Raw genomic sequence first — 19,359 nt, 5'->3', positions numbered from 1 at the left:
TTAAAACGTTTATCATTCTGAACATGAATATACACAACCAATGAATGCCATTGCATGCATTACCTGTGAATCAAAGTCAATACAATTTAATTTTTTTTAATTTTCATTAGTCATTTATTCAAATATATCATGAACTGCTACTTTATACCACATATGGCATTAAGAATTGGAGGCTTAAAAAGATGCCTACACTGGATATGGTGCCACACACCTTTTACCCCAGCACTTAGAAATCAGAAGCAGACAGATCTCTGACAGTTGTAAACAAGCCAGGGCAACATAATGAGACTCTGTCTCAAGAAATTATTAAAAAGATGCCTAATCTATTAAACCCCATTTGTGACCTAAAGGAGCAACAAATTAGAAGAAGGTAGAAATGTAGTCAAGAACTGTAATTCAAGAGAATTGGTGGTAAATATTCAGTTGTTCTTGATTCCTATGCTCTTCTAACCTAATGATCGTCTGTTCATTATCTGGAAGAAAATCACAGCCTTCTTTAAGGGCCCATTGAAATGATTGTTTTCAGCCAGGCGGTGGTGGTGCATTTCTTTAATCCCAGCATTCAGGAGGCAGAGCCAGGCAGATCTCTGTGGGTTCAAGGCCAGCCTGGTCTACAAAGCGAGATCCAGGAAAGGCACCAAAAACTACACAGAGAAATCTGTCTCGAAAAACAACAACAACAAAAAAGATTGTTTTCCAGTGAAAGCTTCTCTAGCAACTTGTCTTCACCCTTCCTATCTCCAAATACATATACCTACCTAAACGCATTCCTGTAGCATTAATTATTCTTCTGGAGTTCCATAGCACTTTACTCACAGTTTTATTGTAATACTTATTACAATAGTTGATATTTGGTTCTTTGTATATCTGGACCTCCCACTGTATTGCAAGATCTTCCAGTAAACAGGTTTTGTTCATCTCCGTACTCCTAGTATAGAACCTGCTGTATAGCAAGACACACCAAAAAAAAAAAAATGGGTTTGAGGAAGAGGATTCTAAGAATAAGCAAACATATAAAAAAAATCACATGCAAGATAAAATGTAATGAGAACATATAGGAAAGAATAATTAATTACAGTGAGGTGGCTTCACAGGGAAAGTGGTAGTTAAGATAACCCTGGGAAAATAAATAGGATTTGACAGGTGGAGATAGGTGGTACAAGAAGCAAGGGAGATGAGAAGGACATTTAAAACACACTTGGGAATTTAGAAATGGCAGTCACTGTGGTAAAATAATGCTACTAGTTACACAGGGCTCTTATCTATATGTATAAACAAGCCTTACCAGGAACTGTGCTTTCGAACAGCTTAACAGGCACTTTGATTAATAGACATTTTGAGAGGAAGAATACTGTATTGTCCTTTAAAACTGATGATTTAGGTCATTATCCTTCTTTCCCTAGCCCCCAAATTTATCCAGAGCTTGGAGAGATTGGTGTGTTGTAAATTCCATTATTTGATTTTAAATCCCATGTTGAGAAGCATTCCTGAGTTGTTAGTTTTTTCTTTTTACGGGATTACATCCCCATGCTGGGGATAAATGAAAGAGGCAAAAGAAAAGCATTTTGACACTGGAACATAATTCCTGTGGTACTACCTGTATTCCCTGGGAGACATTGTGCAGTCTCAAATCAGAGATCCCCTAAACACTTGTTACCTGGAAACTGGAAATCCGGCTGGACCTAATTATCGATTCTGTAAACTCTGGACCCAAAGGATATTCAACGATACATGTTTGTTTCCTTACTAGTATTTATAAAGAAGCATTAAGCTGTGCCTTTATGAGAGCAAAAAAAAATGGGTTTGAGGACTAGAGTTCCTACAGGGGGGCAATCAGCAGCTCAGACTGTAATGTGGAATACTTATGATTTGCTCACTCTCTCTCACCCTTCCCTCCTCTCTCTGTGTGTGTGGGTGTGGGTGTTGTTGGAGAGAAGGCAAATTCAACACAGACGAATGACAAACCTAGAATTTCAAAACTAATGTCTTTGGACGTTTGCTTGTTCTCACCAGGACTAAAATAGCACAAGTATAAATAACGAAGCCAAGGACCATCCCGGATGTTGCCAGCTTGGAAGGACATGATGGACATTAATAAGCTACTCTTAGAACAGAGTTGCCTTCAGGGGTCTAATTGGCAGATGTTCGTATTGGGATGTAGTAGAAAGGCTGTGTGATTTTCTTTTACCTGGAGGCTATGAGCAATGGGAGGAAAATTCCCAAATTAAAACACTTTTGTGCTCAGATAACTTATTGACTATATCTCACCCAACTGTTCCAGTCAGCCCATGTCCTTGTGTATCTAAGCCACTTCAATGTCTTTGCTTATGTCATCCCTTTTTCTGGGATGTCCCTTCCTTTTCTTTGCTAGCTAATAACTACCTATCACACAATATTAACTCTATACAATTCAATCTTTCAACATCTGTTATCTATAAGGTAATTTATATCTACTCAGGCCACAGAATCTTTTCATTCCTTAAGCCTCAATAATCTAGTAATCTAGCCAATTTCATTGACTCTTAAGTATTTAACTAGGGATAGTAAACCATAGTTACAAAATGTATGTATTCTTTCCAACCTTGGGTAATAGTGATAACCTTTAAAAACTTCTCATTTGTTAAATGCAGATATAAATCCTCCCCACCTCATAGATTTGTCCTGAAAGTAAAATGACAGTGATGCATGCCAGCTGCTTTAGTTGACATATGGTAAGCACACAATAATTAGTGATAGTGGAAGGCTGAGGTGGTACTAGTACTAACAGTAATTATCATTATCATCATCATCTGTCTCTTCAACGAGACTGTGAAGTCTTTGTGGCTAGGAGCCATGTGTACTGTCTGCTTTTTCATTGGTTTTCCTCTAACCCCCAGAATATTCCAGTAACTGATGATATGCTCAGCTCTTTCGATTGTTCTACTGCAAGGACTAAAATCTCATCAGGAGTATAATTTTCATATTTTATTGCCAACTACAGGAACCCTTGGATGATTTTATTTTCTTGGTTTGTATTCCTGAGCAGTTTGAATGGAATCTGCTGAAGTAATAATATGCTAGTAGACAAAGGATAAGAAAACTTCTTAATTATTCCAATTTGCTTTGATGTGTACATTTGTGATGGGTAGAGACAGGGGAAAGGGTAGAAAGGAAATACACTAAAATGCCATCTGGTAAATTGCTTTCAAATTTCATGACTTCCTGCCATTTCAAGCTTCAATCCTTGTAAGAAAACTAGCATTGCATTGAGGCCTTATCCACCACTTGCCCATTGACCATTTTTGTAAAGTGTTTGCCAGAATTTACTCTAATAACTAAACTAGATACTGGATTGTTAACACAACAAATTATTTGGCCTGTCATTTCATTTCAGCTGATAATACTAGAACTCTGAATGTAGATTCCACTGCAATGACGCTGCCTGTGTCTGATCCAAATGCATGGGCCACAGCAATGAATAATCTTGGAATGGCTCCACTGGGAATCGCTGGACAACCAATTTTACCTGGTATGTTATTTTTAATTACATCACAAGTAGTTCTTTTTATTGACCATGTGGTAATAAATATAATGGTATGACACAACTTATTTTGAAGTTGACATTTTCTAGATTCTGCCTAGAGTGAGCAATTTTGTAATATGGGGTTTATAGGCTAGATAGCCAGCTTGACAGCATTTTGTGTATATCTAGGAAAATATCTCATGGATAGGGTCATTGGACATGTAATGAAATAAAAAGCAACAGAAATTTGGCATTTAATAGCAAAGCTTGTCTAATTTTATAAAATTCTTGTAGTAGACAAGTAAACATATATATATACACACAGAGAACTCATTTAAAAATATCTTAAATCTGGGGCTTGGGGATTGAGCTCATTGGTAGAGCGCTTGCCTAGCAAGCACAAGGCCCTGGGTTCCTCAGCTCTGGCAAAAAAAAGAAAATCTTAAATCCTAGATTCCTAAAGAAGAAGGAGGAATGTGGTACGTACATTGGCTCCAAGATAATTTTGACAATGAATAACACCTTTTACATATGTATACACACACACATAAATGTGAGCACGCATGTGTGCAAGAATGGCCATGAGGGACTAACTCCATCTCCACTAAGTATCAAATCAAGGACCAGTAAAATAGCTCAGAAAGTGAAAGACGTGATAGCTTGACCTTGATTCCCAGACCCCACATGGTGGAGAACTCTTGCAGGTTGTCCTCTTCGCTTCCACATGTGTACCACAGCATGTGTGCACATACATTGGCATGCACACACACACACACACACACACACACACACACACACACACACACACACCAGTAAAGAAATGTTTTTAAATGTTTATTTAAAAAGATAAAATCGGAAGAAAAACATCACAATATATAAAGGGGTTTATGTAGACAAAAAAGTGACTTCCTAGCTAGTAACAGCCAATTAATGCCATTTCAGGGAGCCTGGGGTGGCTTTTTAAACAGCATAAACATTAATCTCCTTAGATTTATTTAATTGTGGCCCCACATAAATGCACAACAAGACTTAATCAAGTTAAATGCTTGCTGTTCAAAATGTGTTTTTGTATAGTCCTAGAATTGTTTTGATTCCCAAAATATGAGGCCCCATCCCAGAATTACTGAAACAGAAGCTGCATTTTCAGAGGAAACACAAGTAATTCACAGGCATGGTCATATTGATCACAATGATACCACTTTGCTGTGCCATTTGTTCATGTAATTAGTTCCTTCATCAGTTTTACAATTCCAGTCTGAATTTTAAATCTTTATGGATTAAAATCAAATTGATGACAATATCAGCAATAAATTAAGAGATGCTATTATGCTAAACACTATGAAACAAGTACAAAATAGGTCAATCAAGAAAAAAGACATGAATGAGAAATGGGTACCAACCTGGAAGCTTTGTCAATATTTGGTAACATTCATAGTGCCAGGAGGTCTATTTATGCTACAAGGGAAGAAAAATATTCATTAGTCTTACCCAACTGTGAACCCTACACATGACAATAATGAATGGCATGGCAAGATGTGCCCACTGGTACAATAGTTATGTTATAGGAGTAACCAACCACTTTATGATTAGATTTAAAGCCTACTCTACAAGACAGAACTCATGCGTTATACTGTTGACTGGCTAAATCATGGGCCCTAAATGAGAACCTAATACTGTTAGTCTGCTTAATGGACATAGTATTAAACTCCCCTTTATTCTTATCTTCATATTCATAGGTTAGTGTATCCCTTATCCTTCATCAGAGAAGCTTCTTTTTATAATAGATAGCCATTAATACAGGGACCCACAGCTGATGATCAGTGTGCAGAGAGTAAGAGACTATGGAGTACTCAGCTCTAAATGGGATATTGATAACCCTGCTCAAGCCTCAGGGATCATTGTGGAAGAGGGGCAGGGAGATTGTAAGAGCCAGAGGTGGGGGATGCCTGAATGTTTACCAGAAATAACAGAGCAGTGGTACACATGAACTCACTGAAGCTCTGGCTGTATGCCCAAGACCTGCAGAAGACCAGTTAAGCCAAAATCCACAATGGATTGCATTGAAAGATGTCTAAGAGATTAGCAAAGCACACCACTGGATATGTCTGTGATAATTTTCACAAAGATGATTGACATGTAGGAATGAGACTGAGGAGGAAAGACCCATAATAAACATGGGCAGCACCATCCAATAGACTGGAGGCCAGATGAAATAAAAGTGGACAAATAAAAATCCAGCCTGCAGGTGCAAATTCACTTTTCCTGAGTGAGTGTATCTCATACTGTTTCCAGGCACATCAGAGTCCTATCACTTTAGCCTTTTAATATGGGCTCTTACCACTTACTCTCTAGGAATCTTCTGGCCTCTTCAGTCTTGGGTTGGGACTACATCATTGATCCTCCCTCTTGTACTGCAGCTCAGTTTCTTTCGCTGAATAGTTACTAGTTAACATCTGTAATTTTTATACAACCCTGTAGAAAGGGGACCATTGAGAGGTGAAAAGGATAGGAAATATGATAAAAGTGTTCAAATATAATCATGGTGCTTATATACATATATGGAAATGTCATAATGAAAACCACTATATTTTTGCAACTACTATACACTAAATAAAAATGATCCTTATGGAGCTATTCTCCAAAGTACCCTTATTGATGGCTTAGTAGTTCAGCTACTTTTCTGCCTCTCAGGCATTTGCCTGCTGAGCCAGTAGACTGCTCTTTGGCCTGTCTCATCTGTCCTGTCTATGACAATAGAATACACTTTGTCATAGATGAAAAACAGATGATATATAAGCTTTTTTGACATATCCTTGAGAGTTCAGATCTCTACTGTCATGGACATTGTTGATGGATACATAACTTGTCATTGAAGACAGTGACTGGCATAATTATATTCTTCAAATGAAGAACAGAAATAGGCCATCTCAGGTTTGGAATGGATCTGCCTTTCATCTGCCATGCTGTTGTATGCAGCTGCTGTTCAATAAAATTAATTTACACTGATGACAGGTCAGGATCACCTCTTATACCTGTTTTCTGCCACAGTGTTTGTGTTTTGCTGTCACATTCCAAAAAGACTATTTATTTTCCCATGAAAGAGGCAACCAGAAATGCCATAGCTTCTGGTGAAAGAACAATGTTCTAATCTTGTCATCCCAGATAAATCCAAGGATGAACCAACTGAAAATTACTCACTGAATAGTATTTGCCACTGTCTAGTATTTCCATCTTCAATTCAAATACCCTTAGCAACTTCATAATGATCTGTGAAGTATGAAAGTAAGGGAACAATCTCTCATTATGGTGTCTTCACTGCAAGGACTCAGTATGAGAAAGAATGGAAAATATAGATTTACCAATCTTATTCCCAGATCAAGATCAAGCCCCACCATGGATATTATCATCCTAAAGAAGACAGTTATCCTTGAACTTGCCAGGTTAACTATAACAGAAACAGAAAGAAAAATGAGATTGCATGTCTCATGACTGTTCCCATTTCTGCCAGAACCTGAAGGAAATCTGGACTTATGTTTGTCTTCCACGGGTACAGGATGCTTTCAGTGACAAACAGGGTGAGATCTTGGGAAAGATTACCAGGATACATATAACAGTGTACCAAGTAAAATTAATATTTCTCCAAAACAAACTCAGGCTCCTTCCAGTAATGGTAATCCTAAGATACCTCATGAAGTATATTTATACCTGGAGATGTGTGGTTAATCTCTATGAGGCCAGGTGTGTTCTCACACGTACACAGTAGCTGGCTGGGAGATCAAGGAAAAGCAAGTTGCCATAATTTGGGTTAGACACAACTGAAGTTCTATATAATATAATGGAAAATATTTAAAACATATAGTTATTTGCCTGTATAAATAAAGAGGTACCCAACTTTAACAAGATATATAAGCTATATGATCCGTTTACTGTCATGCTTTTCCTCAGAAACAATCACATCATGATTGACTTAGGATCCGATGACAACATCAAGATAAACTAGAACATAGGGGACAAAAAAAAAAATGGATGGCACTGTAGAGATTGAGTATGGAGACAACCACCAAAACTGAAGTCTGGATATACATCTGAAATACTGCTCCATAAAAACAGATAGTCATTTAGCATCATGATATGTGTAGATAAATGCTATGGAGCCATTTTCATATAGAAACGTTTTTAAACTATTTAGAACCTTTAGAAAAATATCCAAAGATCAAGAGCTTCAGAAACTTTAAAATAAAGATCGTGGTCTTTGTTTTGGTGGACAGAGGCCATGGTGCACACCTTTAATCCCAGTACTCAGGAGGCAGAGGCAGGTGGATCTCTTGTGAGTTTGAGGCCAGCCTGGGCTACAGAGCAAGTTCTAGGACAGCCAGGGCTACACGGAGAAACCTTACCTCAAAAAACTAAAAAGAAAGAAAAAGAAAAAAGATCATTGTCTTAACTCACTGAAATACATAAATTCATAATCAATTATAAGAAAAAAATCTTTTTAAGACCCCCTATTGGAACTATTAAGAAGGATCTGAGTGATTCTGTTTATTTTTTCACTCATATAAGCAATGTTTACTATAGCCTGCTATATGCGAGGTAATATTAGGAGCCCTAGAGAGAAAGCAGGTAAACACAAAGATACCTGCTTGGAAATTGGTTCCAGTATGTTTACAGAATCATATTTTCTCCCCCAATAAAATGAGTTTGCAGGTATAAGCTGCCTCTTGATTGACAACAGCTCAAAACTTCCCTTCCATTTTATTAGTTTGTTCTGTCACTTCAGCACTCATTTATTCTTTCAGATACTGGGCTCAGTCAAAGTAGAGAGCAAAAAAATTCAGTCCTTGTCTTCAGCTCAGACTCCATTGGTCGGGCAAGAAAATACATACCACTGTACTACAATGTAGAAAGAATCAGAGGAAAGCCTTGTACACAAGTGTTATTTTACCCAGAGAGCTAGAGAACAGTGCTGGTGAGGGAAAGTTCACAGAAGAGGTGACTTTTGCATCAGAGGTAAGTAGGAGCATGTTGGGGATTGAGAACTAAAGAAGAGTCTGGAGAGAGGAAACAGTGGCCATAATCAGAAAGTAAGCAAGAGAAGATGGGATAGAGACAGTAGTGAACTATCAAGTTCAAGTAGATCACCTCATTCCACAAAGATGTTGACCTAGCTTATAGAAAAAGATTACATATAAGAAAAGTAACTCTACTGAGAATAAAGTGAATCATCACCTGGCAAAATATGAATAAGAATTGAAAGAGAAGTCAGTGTAAGAAGGTTAATTAAAAGTTATATATATATATAAATCCCAGGACTGCACTGTCTCCAAAGTTGAGAAAAAACTGACCAGGCAAACAGAATGAAAAAAGAAAAAGAAAAAAAAAAGTAATGAGAAACCTGATAGATTGTGTAGATAAAATACACCAATTTTCCAGTTCTAGAGGAAAGGGAAATGTGTGTGTGTGTGTCTGTGTGTGTGAGTGTGTGTGTGTGTGTGTGTGTGTGTGTGTGTGTGTGTGTGTGTGTGTGTGTCTTTGTGGTGTATGAAAATTAAGGTGCACATATATGGGAGTGCATGTGCCTGTGTGCTGTATGGAGGCCAGAGGAGAACATTGGGTGTCCTGCTCTATTGATTTGTTCCTTATTCCCTTGAGACAGGGTCTCCAGTGGAGCCTGGGATTTGCCATTTTGTCTGGGCTGGCTAGCCAACAAGCCCCTGGCATCTACCTGTGTCTGCCTCATTCCACCCCACACTGGTGTTAAAAGTATATCACCACCTCATGCTCAGCTTTTACATGGATGCTGAAGACCCAAACTCAGGTCCTCAAAGAAGCATTTTACTCACTGAGCCATTTCCCCTGCCCAAAGGGAAACATTTCATGATCCTTAATTATGTGGGTTTGTGAGACTCTATTTCCAAAAGAATTCTTTCACGGAGAGTTTCATATGTAGGGCTTCATAATGAATGAAATGCTTGAGTGCTCTCAGAGAACTGGTGCATAGCCCTGAACTAGTGAGTATTACTTTCACTAGTCTGCTGCAAAATATAAAAATGAAAAATATAATGAGTTTTTTGTGAAGCCGAATTTGATTGACTGAAAAGAATGTTCTTTATTCTAAGAGTATCGATTTCTTAAATTTGGGGTTTTAAAATGTTCTATCCCCTATGAACTACATGAATCACATGTCACTTAGATTCGCAGTTATTTTTTCCCATATGTCTTTTCTTGGCAAATTCAGAGGTTTACAATCTTAAATATATGTATGTATATAATATTTTTATTCATCTCTAACATCCAGAAATTTAGGAATTGTGGATAGATTAGGAAATGTTCTCATTAATTCTCCATAAGTGTGCATAACATCCCTTGATTGAGAATTGAGCATCAAATATTCTAGAAAGGGAAGCACATGGTGTAAATAAATTGGAAGGACTAGAAGATGGCTAGAAGGGTAGATGTTTATTAAACCTCGAACTACAACAATGAAGTTCCGTAACAGGATATGTGGGACCAAAACTACGATGTAGGACTGGAAAGATTGCTCAGTGAGTGTGGTGCCCTTGTTGGAGTACGTATGGCTTTGCTGGAGGAAGTGTGTCACTGTGGGGGCTGGCTTTCAGATCTCATAGATTCTCAAGCTGTGCCCATTACACAGTCTCTCCTTCTGCTGCCTGTAGATCAAGATGTAGAACTCTCAGCTCCTTCTCCAGTACCATGTCTGCCTGCATGCTGCTATGCTTCTTGCCTCTGAAACTGTAAGCCAGTCCCATTTAAATACTGTCCTTCATAAGAGTTGTCATAGTCATAGTGTCTTTTCACAGCACTAGAAACCCAAACTAAAACAGTGAGTAAAGACACTGCCACATAATCCTAACAACCTGAGTTCAATACCAGAACCCATATATAGGTAAAAGGAGAGAACTGACTCCACAAAGTTGTCCTCTGACTGCTTCACTTGCACACATGTGTTTTGTTTTGTTTTTTACAAAAGAAACCCAAACTAGTCTGCTAGTTTATTTTCCATTGTACATGGGCCAGGCTTTATCCCACCTCATCTTGTCTAATGGGCTAAAATAGATGTCCGGTGATCTTCAAAGACATGGTAGGTGCTGGTGAAATTTTGTATGCATTGAGTAAAACTTTGGGAATGTGTGCTTATAAGAGGTCTAATAATTAGTCCACAGTCATCTTGCAATTTGGCCAGGCTGCCTTTAGAAATCTGAATTCTTTCTTCCTATTGGCAGCCTGTGAAATCTTCCAAAGGATCTGTCTGTATACAGAGAAAAGAGTCAGAATTGGAATCAGAAAATATCAACTATTAAGCCATACAATGGGCATGTGTAATGCCTTTGTTTTCAACAAAAATGGGAAACTTCTGAGATTTCTAGAATTTGATAAACAGGCCTCGTCTTAAGGGTGTTAGTCATTCAGTTCTTCCATTGAGCAACAGTGCAGTGACAAACATGATTATCATAATCTGAAAAGATTCATTGTCAGTCCAATCTGCATGTCTGATGCCTTGCTACTTTTGTCCTATAAAAACAAATCACTCTATTAACCTATCATACCCCACACCAACCAGACTGGACACTCTCCTTGTCTTTTCGAGGTGAGATTATAGAAAATGCTTGGCACATGCCTAGAACATTATAAGCATCCAGTAACTAACCATGGTAATGATAATAATTGATGACAGTATTCTATTTGCATGGTTGTTTCCAAACTAGAATATGATTTTGCCCTATTCTTTTTGGCAACACTTGACATAAGACCTGACACCAAAGTTTAGACTGAATGTAACACAAATTAGAGAGCCTGCCTCTCTTTAGGGAACTGATACAGGACTTAAGCACTGTTAGAGCACTGCTTAGTGCTGTGAACGTGCTGTTGATGTTATGATAAGCCTTTATTGGGAGCATTCCTTTAATGTTTCTTTCTTTTGCAAAGTTAAGTTGTCGGGGTGGAACAATTTGCTCCTCAAATTGACAGCTATTAGACCTTATCTGGTGCCATGGCTTCTTTAAGCAAAGAACTGCCAACCAAGCAGCCAAACTGCCCTTATGTCAACACTAGATGCTTCTTACACTCTGTAGACACCTTGAAGAAACTATATGGCAACCACAGATATTTGGTGCTTAAGCGCAGCTCTGGTCCAGAGAGTACTATCCCTGTCATGCCTATTTTAAAGTCTACAGTAGACATTTTTCCACCCAAGAAGGAAGAGGCACACTTTCCATAGTTGCCCAGCAGAAGGCCTGTGAGTTGTACAAATGCATTCATTAATTTGAATGAGGGACTCCTGTGATTAGGATAAGCATGGTTCCACATTTGCCTAAGTGCTAGTGCTACCATTGGTCCAAGCACAGCCCTTCATTCCCATGAAAGTGTACCTTGATTGGTGCAAACTTCTGTGACACATCCCCTTTCCAGTTATATAAATGGATCGTTTGAATCACTTGCATAGTAATCCTGGAGACACCCTCCTATGCTGTTCCCTGGTGTTCCAGCATTTAGCCCTTGAGTGCTGTTTTCTTGGCCCAATAATCTTTATCAATAGTGAAAGCAAACTGCTGGTAACACAAAGAGGAGAGAATAGGACAACAGCAGCAACAATGACAGCAACGAGAGAGCAACTGTAGAGTTTCAGAGTGGTGAAAACAGAGACCTCAAAGAAAAGCCAAAGATGAGAACCTGAGAGCTCTGGTCATTAGAAGAGTGCCAGAAAGCTACCAGTCTTTAAGAGCTAAGGGTCTTGGATACTCTGAACCCAAAAGCTTTGTCCATGCCACTGTCAAAGCCTGAAGATCCCAACTCTCCAGGCCGGAGAGTTATAACAGTTGTCACTACAGAGCTGTGGATCCCAGTACCTGAGATCTGTGTGAGAACTTTAAAACTAGAAGGTACTGTCTGCTTCTGCTATCTGCTGTCACCCCTACCAAGTGCTGCTGTTAACCAAAGATAGCTGCCATGTGTTAGAGGCACTGGTGGCTAAAGCCCGGAGTAATAAGCCTCCAACTTACGTCTAGAACCATAAGTGTATAGTTTCTAAAGCCTGAACCAATGTATCCTAACTCTCAGGGATTATATCTCTAAAAGAGGGTCTTCCACTCAAGCCCCTAGGTTTTGGGTACCCGAGGGCCCAGAACTGCCAGCCAGAAATTTTTCTCCACACCTACCCACAATTTCTATCATGGTAGAGCAAAGGACCCGAGCCAGATGACTGGTAACAGATTGACAGTTGGACAATTGAATAATAGCGTAAACCTGACTCTTGTGTCCATTCCAACTCACTGGCCTAGACATGTACAAAGTGTCACATAATATTATCAAATTTGGGAAATAAAAGTTGCTAAGTAGCAGGAAAGCTTAAGTCTACACTGAAAAATTACTTGAAAATGTAGTAGATCTACAACTCTTAGTCGAAGCAGAAAGCTTACTCAACTAACTCAGAATTGGCAGAATTTCTAATAGTGTGGGACTTTGAAAATTACATGACTCAAGCCAATATTTTATGGCCTACCCAGCAAGAGTCAAGAAAGCTATATGAAATGGGTGGCAAAGAATAAATAATAAAAGCAAAAGCAAACAGAGAAATTTTTGTCAAATGAACTTTGGAGGAATACCTTGACCTTTTGACAACTTTTATGTATGATTTCAAGACTCTTTCAGGTGTTAAAATTCTGAATAATAGGTGGCAATAAGACATATGTTAGCAGTACTCCTCAATCCAGGCTAGGAGCCAGAAAGGGGAAGGAATTTCTTTTCTGTTCTACTTCCAATGTGTTTTAAATTTCACTTTGATTTTTCAGATCCTGTAATACTCATATCAATGCCTGGATCTCATTGCTTTCCCCCAGTGGCATTGGAAATCCAGGCCTATTTTGTGTCTTTCATATAAATGAAAGAATAATGAATGAGATGGGAGCCTTTGAAATGTCATAAACAACTGCCCTCTAGCAAGCCCTCTTGGGCAGTTTAGCCTGTGGAATTCTTGATATATTGAACTAAAGGGAGGTTATCTCTTCTGTCTTTAGCCATATGTCATGAATACATTTGCTTTTCAATGAATTTATAAAATATTAATGTAATCCTACCAAACTGCAGAGTGGTGACTACATCCATCAGAAGTTATATTAACCTATATATTTGTTTGTCTCCATTTATTAATAGACAGTACATGAAGACAGGCATTTCTTTCTCGGTAGAAGCAGCAAAACTTGTTTAATGAAGTGATGTTTCTGTAATGTGTGGTAAGGTGGACTTGTGAGTGACAGAGCTATATGAATAACAATGAGGAGGCAGGCAGAACAATAAGAGGAAGACAAACATTTCGATAGCAGGGAAAATAAATGGAATTGTTTAGGTGTCATACAGTCTAATCTGATCTTTTCCTAAAGAAAATTAACAGTTTGTAAATGGGTGAGATAATGTTAACAATTTCTCCAATATCTTCTGCACAAGGAAGGAATCACATTCTCTAAACACACAAATGGCACTCCAAATCAGGGTGCTCTTACTCTGCTGCACAGCAAGACAAAGAGTCATGGACCTTAAGTTCTCCAATATGAGAAGGGAAACTGGACACCTTCCCAGGCCCTGGCATAGAGCCTAACATAGAGAAGGCTTGTCATAAATGTTTATGGACTGTAATAGTGAATGTGTGCATTTATCACATACTGAATTAGTGAGTTTATCAGTATGTATTTCACAACTGGCACAGATGAAATAAAACTTATCCTTGAAGACTATCTTTCCTCAAGGTCACACACTATTGAATGCAGAAGAATAAAATTCTGAGAGCCTCAGGAGAGAGAGGGTATGTATAGGTGTGCATGCATATTGGATGGGATAACCTATGAGGGTTGAACCTAAGTGTTTTTATAAAATAAAAGAGCTCTTGAGAAAAAATTTTTTTCTTTCTAAACTTCTCTAGGATGTTAGCACCTCAAGAAGACAGACATTAGAAGATGGAGATGGCCTAGCTTGCTTATATCTTCTTTGCAGAAGGTCATGTCCGTGTAATATTCTCTTGTCCATTTTCCCAGACACAGGGTTCCTTCAATACTTGGCATAGTAGGGCTAAAGTTCTGTTCCTGTTGGAACCAAAGAGTCCCTCTGCTATTTATATCTGCCTCCTCTGGCATATTAGAGAACCACTCTGGAACCTCAGGGCCACCTTAAGGACATCCTTACAAACATTTTTCCACTGAGCTCTGTGGCTAGCATGGTGAAGTCTTTGGGAGTAGGGTTCACTACTACTAATGCAACTGTCTCTTCTTCATGATAACAACCTTTACAATGTTTTTTTTTTTTTTTTTTTTGGCAGTGCTCTCTATACATACCTATGTGAGATGAGTATGGGAAATAGGAAGTCAAAGAAACTTTATGAAGTCCCTTTTTTCAAAGAACTTTTTTTTTCATATCTCAAAGATATTTTTTTACAGGAACAATTTAGACAATGAAATTAGGACTACTCTTAGATCCAAACAAGGCCCTTGCTCTGAGCCTGTACTTCATTGGGGGGAACTCCAAGCTTTGAAAGGCTTATCATGCTATTTTCTAAGTCTTTCTCTAGTGCTAAACACTGGCTGGGAAGTCAGTGCCATAAGATCAAGTACCAAGTCCAGAGCAGGATCTGTTTACCCATCAGAAGCACCTTTCTTGAAAATTGTAAATTCCCCTTCCATGTCAGTGACTGATCAGAACTGACAGTGTACCTGAGTACAGAGTCCCAGCTTCATTCTAGGCCCTGATGGGCCCCAGTTTCTATTCATCCCATTTGGGGTACTCTCCAATCCTCTACCTCATACATGGAATCAACTAGATACCTCTAGAAGTTTCAGGACATATGCCTATGGAATCCTCCTAGAGTCTTCTTTCCAGGAGAATGGTCTGGCAAATAAATCACTCCAGTGGCTAAAGTTGTATGTTTTTGCAATATATCACTTGAGATTGTACCATCAGAATGATGTTGCAGTTGATTTGGGATGAATCAATTTGTATAATATTTAAACCTCAAAAAAATGAATAAAACTGTTTGGGTACTGTCTTAGTTAGGGTTTCTATTGCTTAGATCATGAAACAACATGACCAAAAAGCAAGTTAGGATGGAAAGGTTTATTTCGCTTACACTTCCACATTGCTGTACATCACTGAAGGAAATCAGGACAGGAACTCAAACAGAGCAGGATCCTGAAGGCAGGAACTGATGCAGAGGCCATGGAGGGGTGCTGCTTACTGGCTTGTTTCCTTTGTCTTGCTCAGCCTACTTTCTTATAGAACCCAGAACCAGCAGCCCAGGGGTGACACCACCCACCATGTGCTGGGCCCTCCCCCATTGATCACTAAATGATGAAAATGCCTTATAGCTGGATCTCATGGAAGCATTTCCTCAACTGAGACACCTTCCTCTGATGACTCTAGCTTGTATCAAGTTGACACACAAAACTAGCCAGTACAGGTATCATTATACTTCCTAGAGTCACACCTCTTTGTAAAACAAAAAAAGCATTGTAAAGTAAAATAAAAACCAGTAACAAAAAGTTTGACCGGAGTTTAGACACAGAATTAAGGATGCACCAGAATAATCGACAAAGGACTCTTCTAGTGTGTAAGACTTAATTAAGCCTTGAAGCACAGGGAAAATTCAGAGGGCTTCAGACAATTCTAGCCAGGGAAAACAGCATGAAGAAAGACACACAGCATAGTTGTTTGTTGAGCCACTTCGTACTGTATGTTATGCTAACCACATTTCAGTCTTCATTCCATTTACTCCTCATAGCTCCCTGGATGGTAGCAGACATAAACCATACTGCAGCTGAGAAAATGGAAGTTCCTATTGCTAAGCAAATGATAGAAAGGCCAACCTGTCTCCATGATCCCCCAAAGTGCCTACTGTTATCACTATACTGTAAAAAGACAACAAGAAGCCTTGTCAGAATGGAGCCAAATATGTGTACTGGAAACCAATGGAGATGTGATCCTTAGACAAAGCAGAGTAATGTTATAAAAGATACTGAATGTCAAACAGACATGACTAGTTACATAGTCTGGGATCAAATAAAACAATACCTACTTCATGAAAGAAAAGTCCACAGATATATGATAATTAAGACTAAGAATGTTAACTATGAAGAGGCATTTGTTTTACAAAGACCTTTTGATTTGATATTTATAACATTCTGCCTGCTATCATTTATTTATTTTTTGTCTCTTTTTTCAGACTTCGATCCTGCCCTTGGAATGATGACTGGAATACCGCCAATAACTCCAATGATGCCTGGTTTGGGAATAGTCCCTCCACCAATTCCTCCAGATATGCCTGTAGTAAAAGAGATCATACACTGCAAAAGCTGCACTCTCTTCCCTCCCAACCCAAGTACTAGCCTGCTTTTGCTTTTGGTTGTTGTTGTTTTGGTTTAAGTATTTAAGCCACAGTGTTTTAGAGTTTCTTCTTTTTCAAAAGAATTCCTAAGGGATTCGTGGCCGTAGATACAGAAGCTTCCCCTAGACAAGAGAAATGGAAACTTGTTCTCTTACTAGGAAAGGCTAAATGTTATATACAAAACAGTGGATGTTTGTGTGCTGCTTGTAGTACAAGTGATGCAATATGCCTAATGCCATCTGACAGGGAATTCAAGTGTGTTAGTACAGGAGGCACCCAACACGAATTGCTCACCACTACCATTTATAGCTTTTGCTTCTTATAACTGATCCACATACTAGTGATGGCAGAAGCTGAATATGGTGTGAGCCCATTTGAAGACTTTGCCTGTGAGAATATGCATCTAGTGCTAGGCAGCCTCCATTGCTACCACCGTCATAGTCATTCCACTGACTGCCATTCACCTTATATATTCCAATATACAGTGAGGGGAAATTCAGTTCCTTGGAAGGGCTAAGAGGAATGTTGAGACTAAGTCAGACTACTTGTAGCCATGTAATCATGCAACCCATATAGAAATGTTTAGTGGATCCAGCTTGCTGGGAAAGAATAGGCTTTTCTATAGACTTACTTTAACATGTCTATAATATCCAGGTGACTGTTTCAGCTAAAATTTAACAGCACTAATCTAATTTTTTCCAGATCCATATTTTAAATAATTAGAAACTATTCCTCCATGTGACCCAAGCCTTATTAATGTTTTTCCTAGAATCCTAGTGGTATGCATGTCATGTCAAGGAAGCTCCTGCTGTGGTGCTCAGATTAGAAATGTTGGTTTAAAAATCCGTCTGGCTATTTAGACCATAGATCAAATTAACTTGCCTCATCAAGATAAATAGGAGCCTTTAACATGTGTCTTTAGACAAATATTTCATCTTCTACCATAAATAGGAATCAGTTCATCATGAAGCAGATGCTGCCAGGGACCCAGATTCTATTTAGTGTGACTTGCTCATAACTGAAAGGGTTCTAGAATCAGTCAGAGTTGGCTTGACAGGTCCTCTTGGCCACTTTTGCAAGTGAAAAATTATCTCAGTGCCTTCTGGGCTTTAACTGAGTTGTTAACAGGGTACGTCTTTTCAGACCACTTAGAAACCTAGGAGGCCAGCATCTAAGAAAACTGTATTTAGAAGAGTATTTTTTCTGAAGAGAATTAGGGAATAAAGAAGGAAATAGTCTTTTATAGCACTCTTGATAACTCACATAGCCATTCCTGGATTTTGTTTTATGCATAGCTGGAAAAGCAATACCCTTAATCCTTTTCTCTTACTCTTAGTTCCACTGACCTAACACCTACCATGTCCCTTTTCCACCCTTTCTTCCAGCATTTTGTGTTCAGATTAGAGAAGGATGAACATCCTCAATAATTCCTTTATCATGTAAAAACAACCCCTGAATGTAGGCATTGCCAATATTAAAACTGAAAAGGCAGAGTCCCACTGATTTAATCATTCATGTATTTTGTGAACAGCCTGTGCTAGACTTTCATTATTTTAGTAAAGTCTAAGCTAGCAGGCTGGCTCATAACCTGTGTTGTCCAGGGTGGATGCAATATATGTTCATCTTAAGAGTCCAGTTTCTAAGTCTCCAGAGAATAGCACAAGTATCTTGTTTTTGTTTTTCTTTTCTTTTTTTTTTTTTTTTTTGGACACATAGACTGCATTATTAAACAGTCTCTGAATACATGTCAAAACATGTCTTAAAGAGGTTGTAACTTCATATTCTGTAATAAAAAAATAAGTAAATTTCTCAAACACATTTTTACCCTTCTCTTCCTGCAGCCATGATTCCTCAGTTCTGATTTGGAAGGGCCACAGAGTAAGAAGGCAGCATTTACCCAACGGCCCAATCATTTACTTCTTCATCTTTGTACTAAGGAAGGCTGACAGGACAATTAATGCCAGTAAATGAGTGGCTTCTGGGAATGAATCTACTTTAGAATTGAATTCAAAAACAAGAAGCTTTAATCAGACTGGTGTTTTATTTGCTGTTTAGAAATGATTTTTTGTTTAAAGGGAGGTACTAAGATTAATTGTGTACAAAAAACACCTAGCTAAGACATCTCTCTTAAATCTTTGCTGAAAGTGTGACAACTGTGCCATTTTTATTAACAGTGAGAATTTGTTTTTATAAAAGTTAGACAGGAAATCAGGCAGTTGATATGGCTTGAACCCATTATCATCTCTAGAGCCAACCAAACCTAATTTATTATAAGGCCTTGATTAAAAGCCCCACTACTTACTCCTGCCTGTATCTAGTATATTCTCTTATATTCAGCGGCCTCTGACTCCAAAGTCTCTCTCTCAGCACTAATATCCCATTATTCAGAGATAATCTCAGTATCTTTAGTCACCATTCAGAATGCTTCTAACTCTTCTTGCTTTATTAGAAAATAAAAATATTATTTCCTTCCCCT

At 38.4% G+C, this 19,359-nt stretch overlaps 1 protein-coding gene across 1 annotated transcript in view; it reads left to right on the top strand.

Moving 5' to 3' along the window:
- The first annotated feature begins 3,378 nt into the window (after positions 1-3,378).
- Enox2 (ecto-NOX disulfide-thiol exchanger 2) overlaps positions 3,379-19,359 on the top strand; it is an 80,558-nt gene continuing 64,577 nt past the window's right edge. The window contains exons 1-2 of the mRNA XM_036174691.1: positions 3,379-3,508; positions 16,722-16,877. Of these exons, the coding sequence (XP_036030584.1) occupies positions 3,412-3,508; positions 16,722-16,877 (253 nt within the window). The 5' untranslated portion in view covers positions 3,379-3,411. The remainder of the gene's footprint in view (positions 3,509-16,721; positions 16,878-19,359) is intronic.

Source organism: Onychomys torridus, chromosome X (genome assembly GCF_903995425.1).
Source record: "Onychomys torridus chromosome X, mOncTor1.1, whole genome shotgun sequence".
Taxonomy (NCBI): Eukaryota; Metazoa; Chordata; class Mammalia; order Rodentia; family Cricetidae; genus Onychomys; species Onychomys torridus.
Note: the sequence above shows the minus strand (reverse complement) of the source record. Positions and strands in the feature narration are given on the sequence as shown.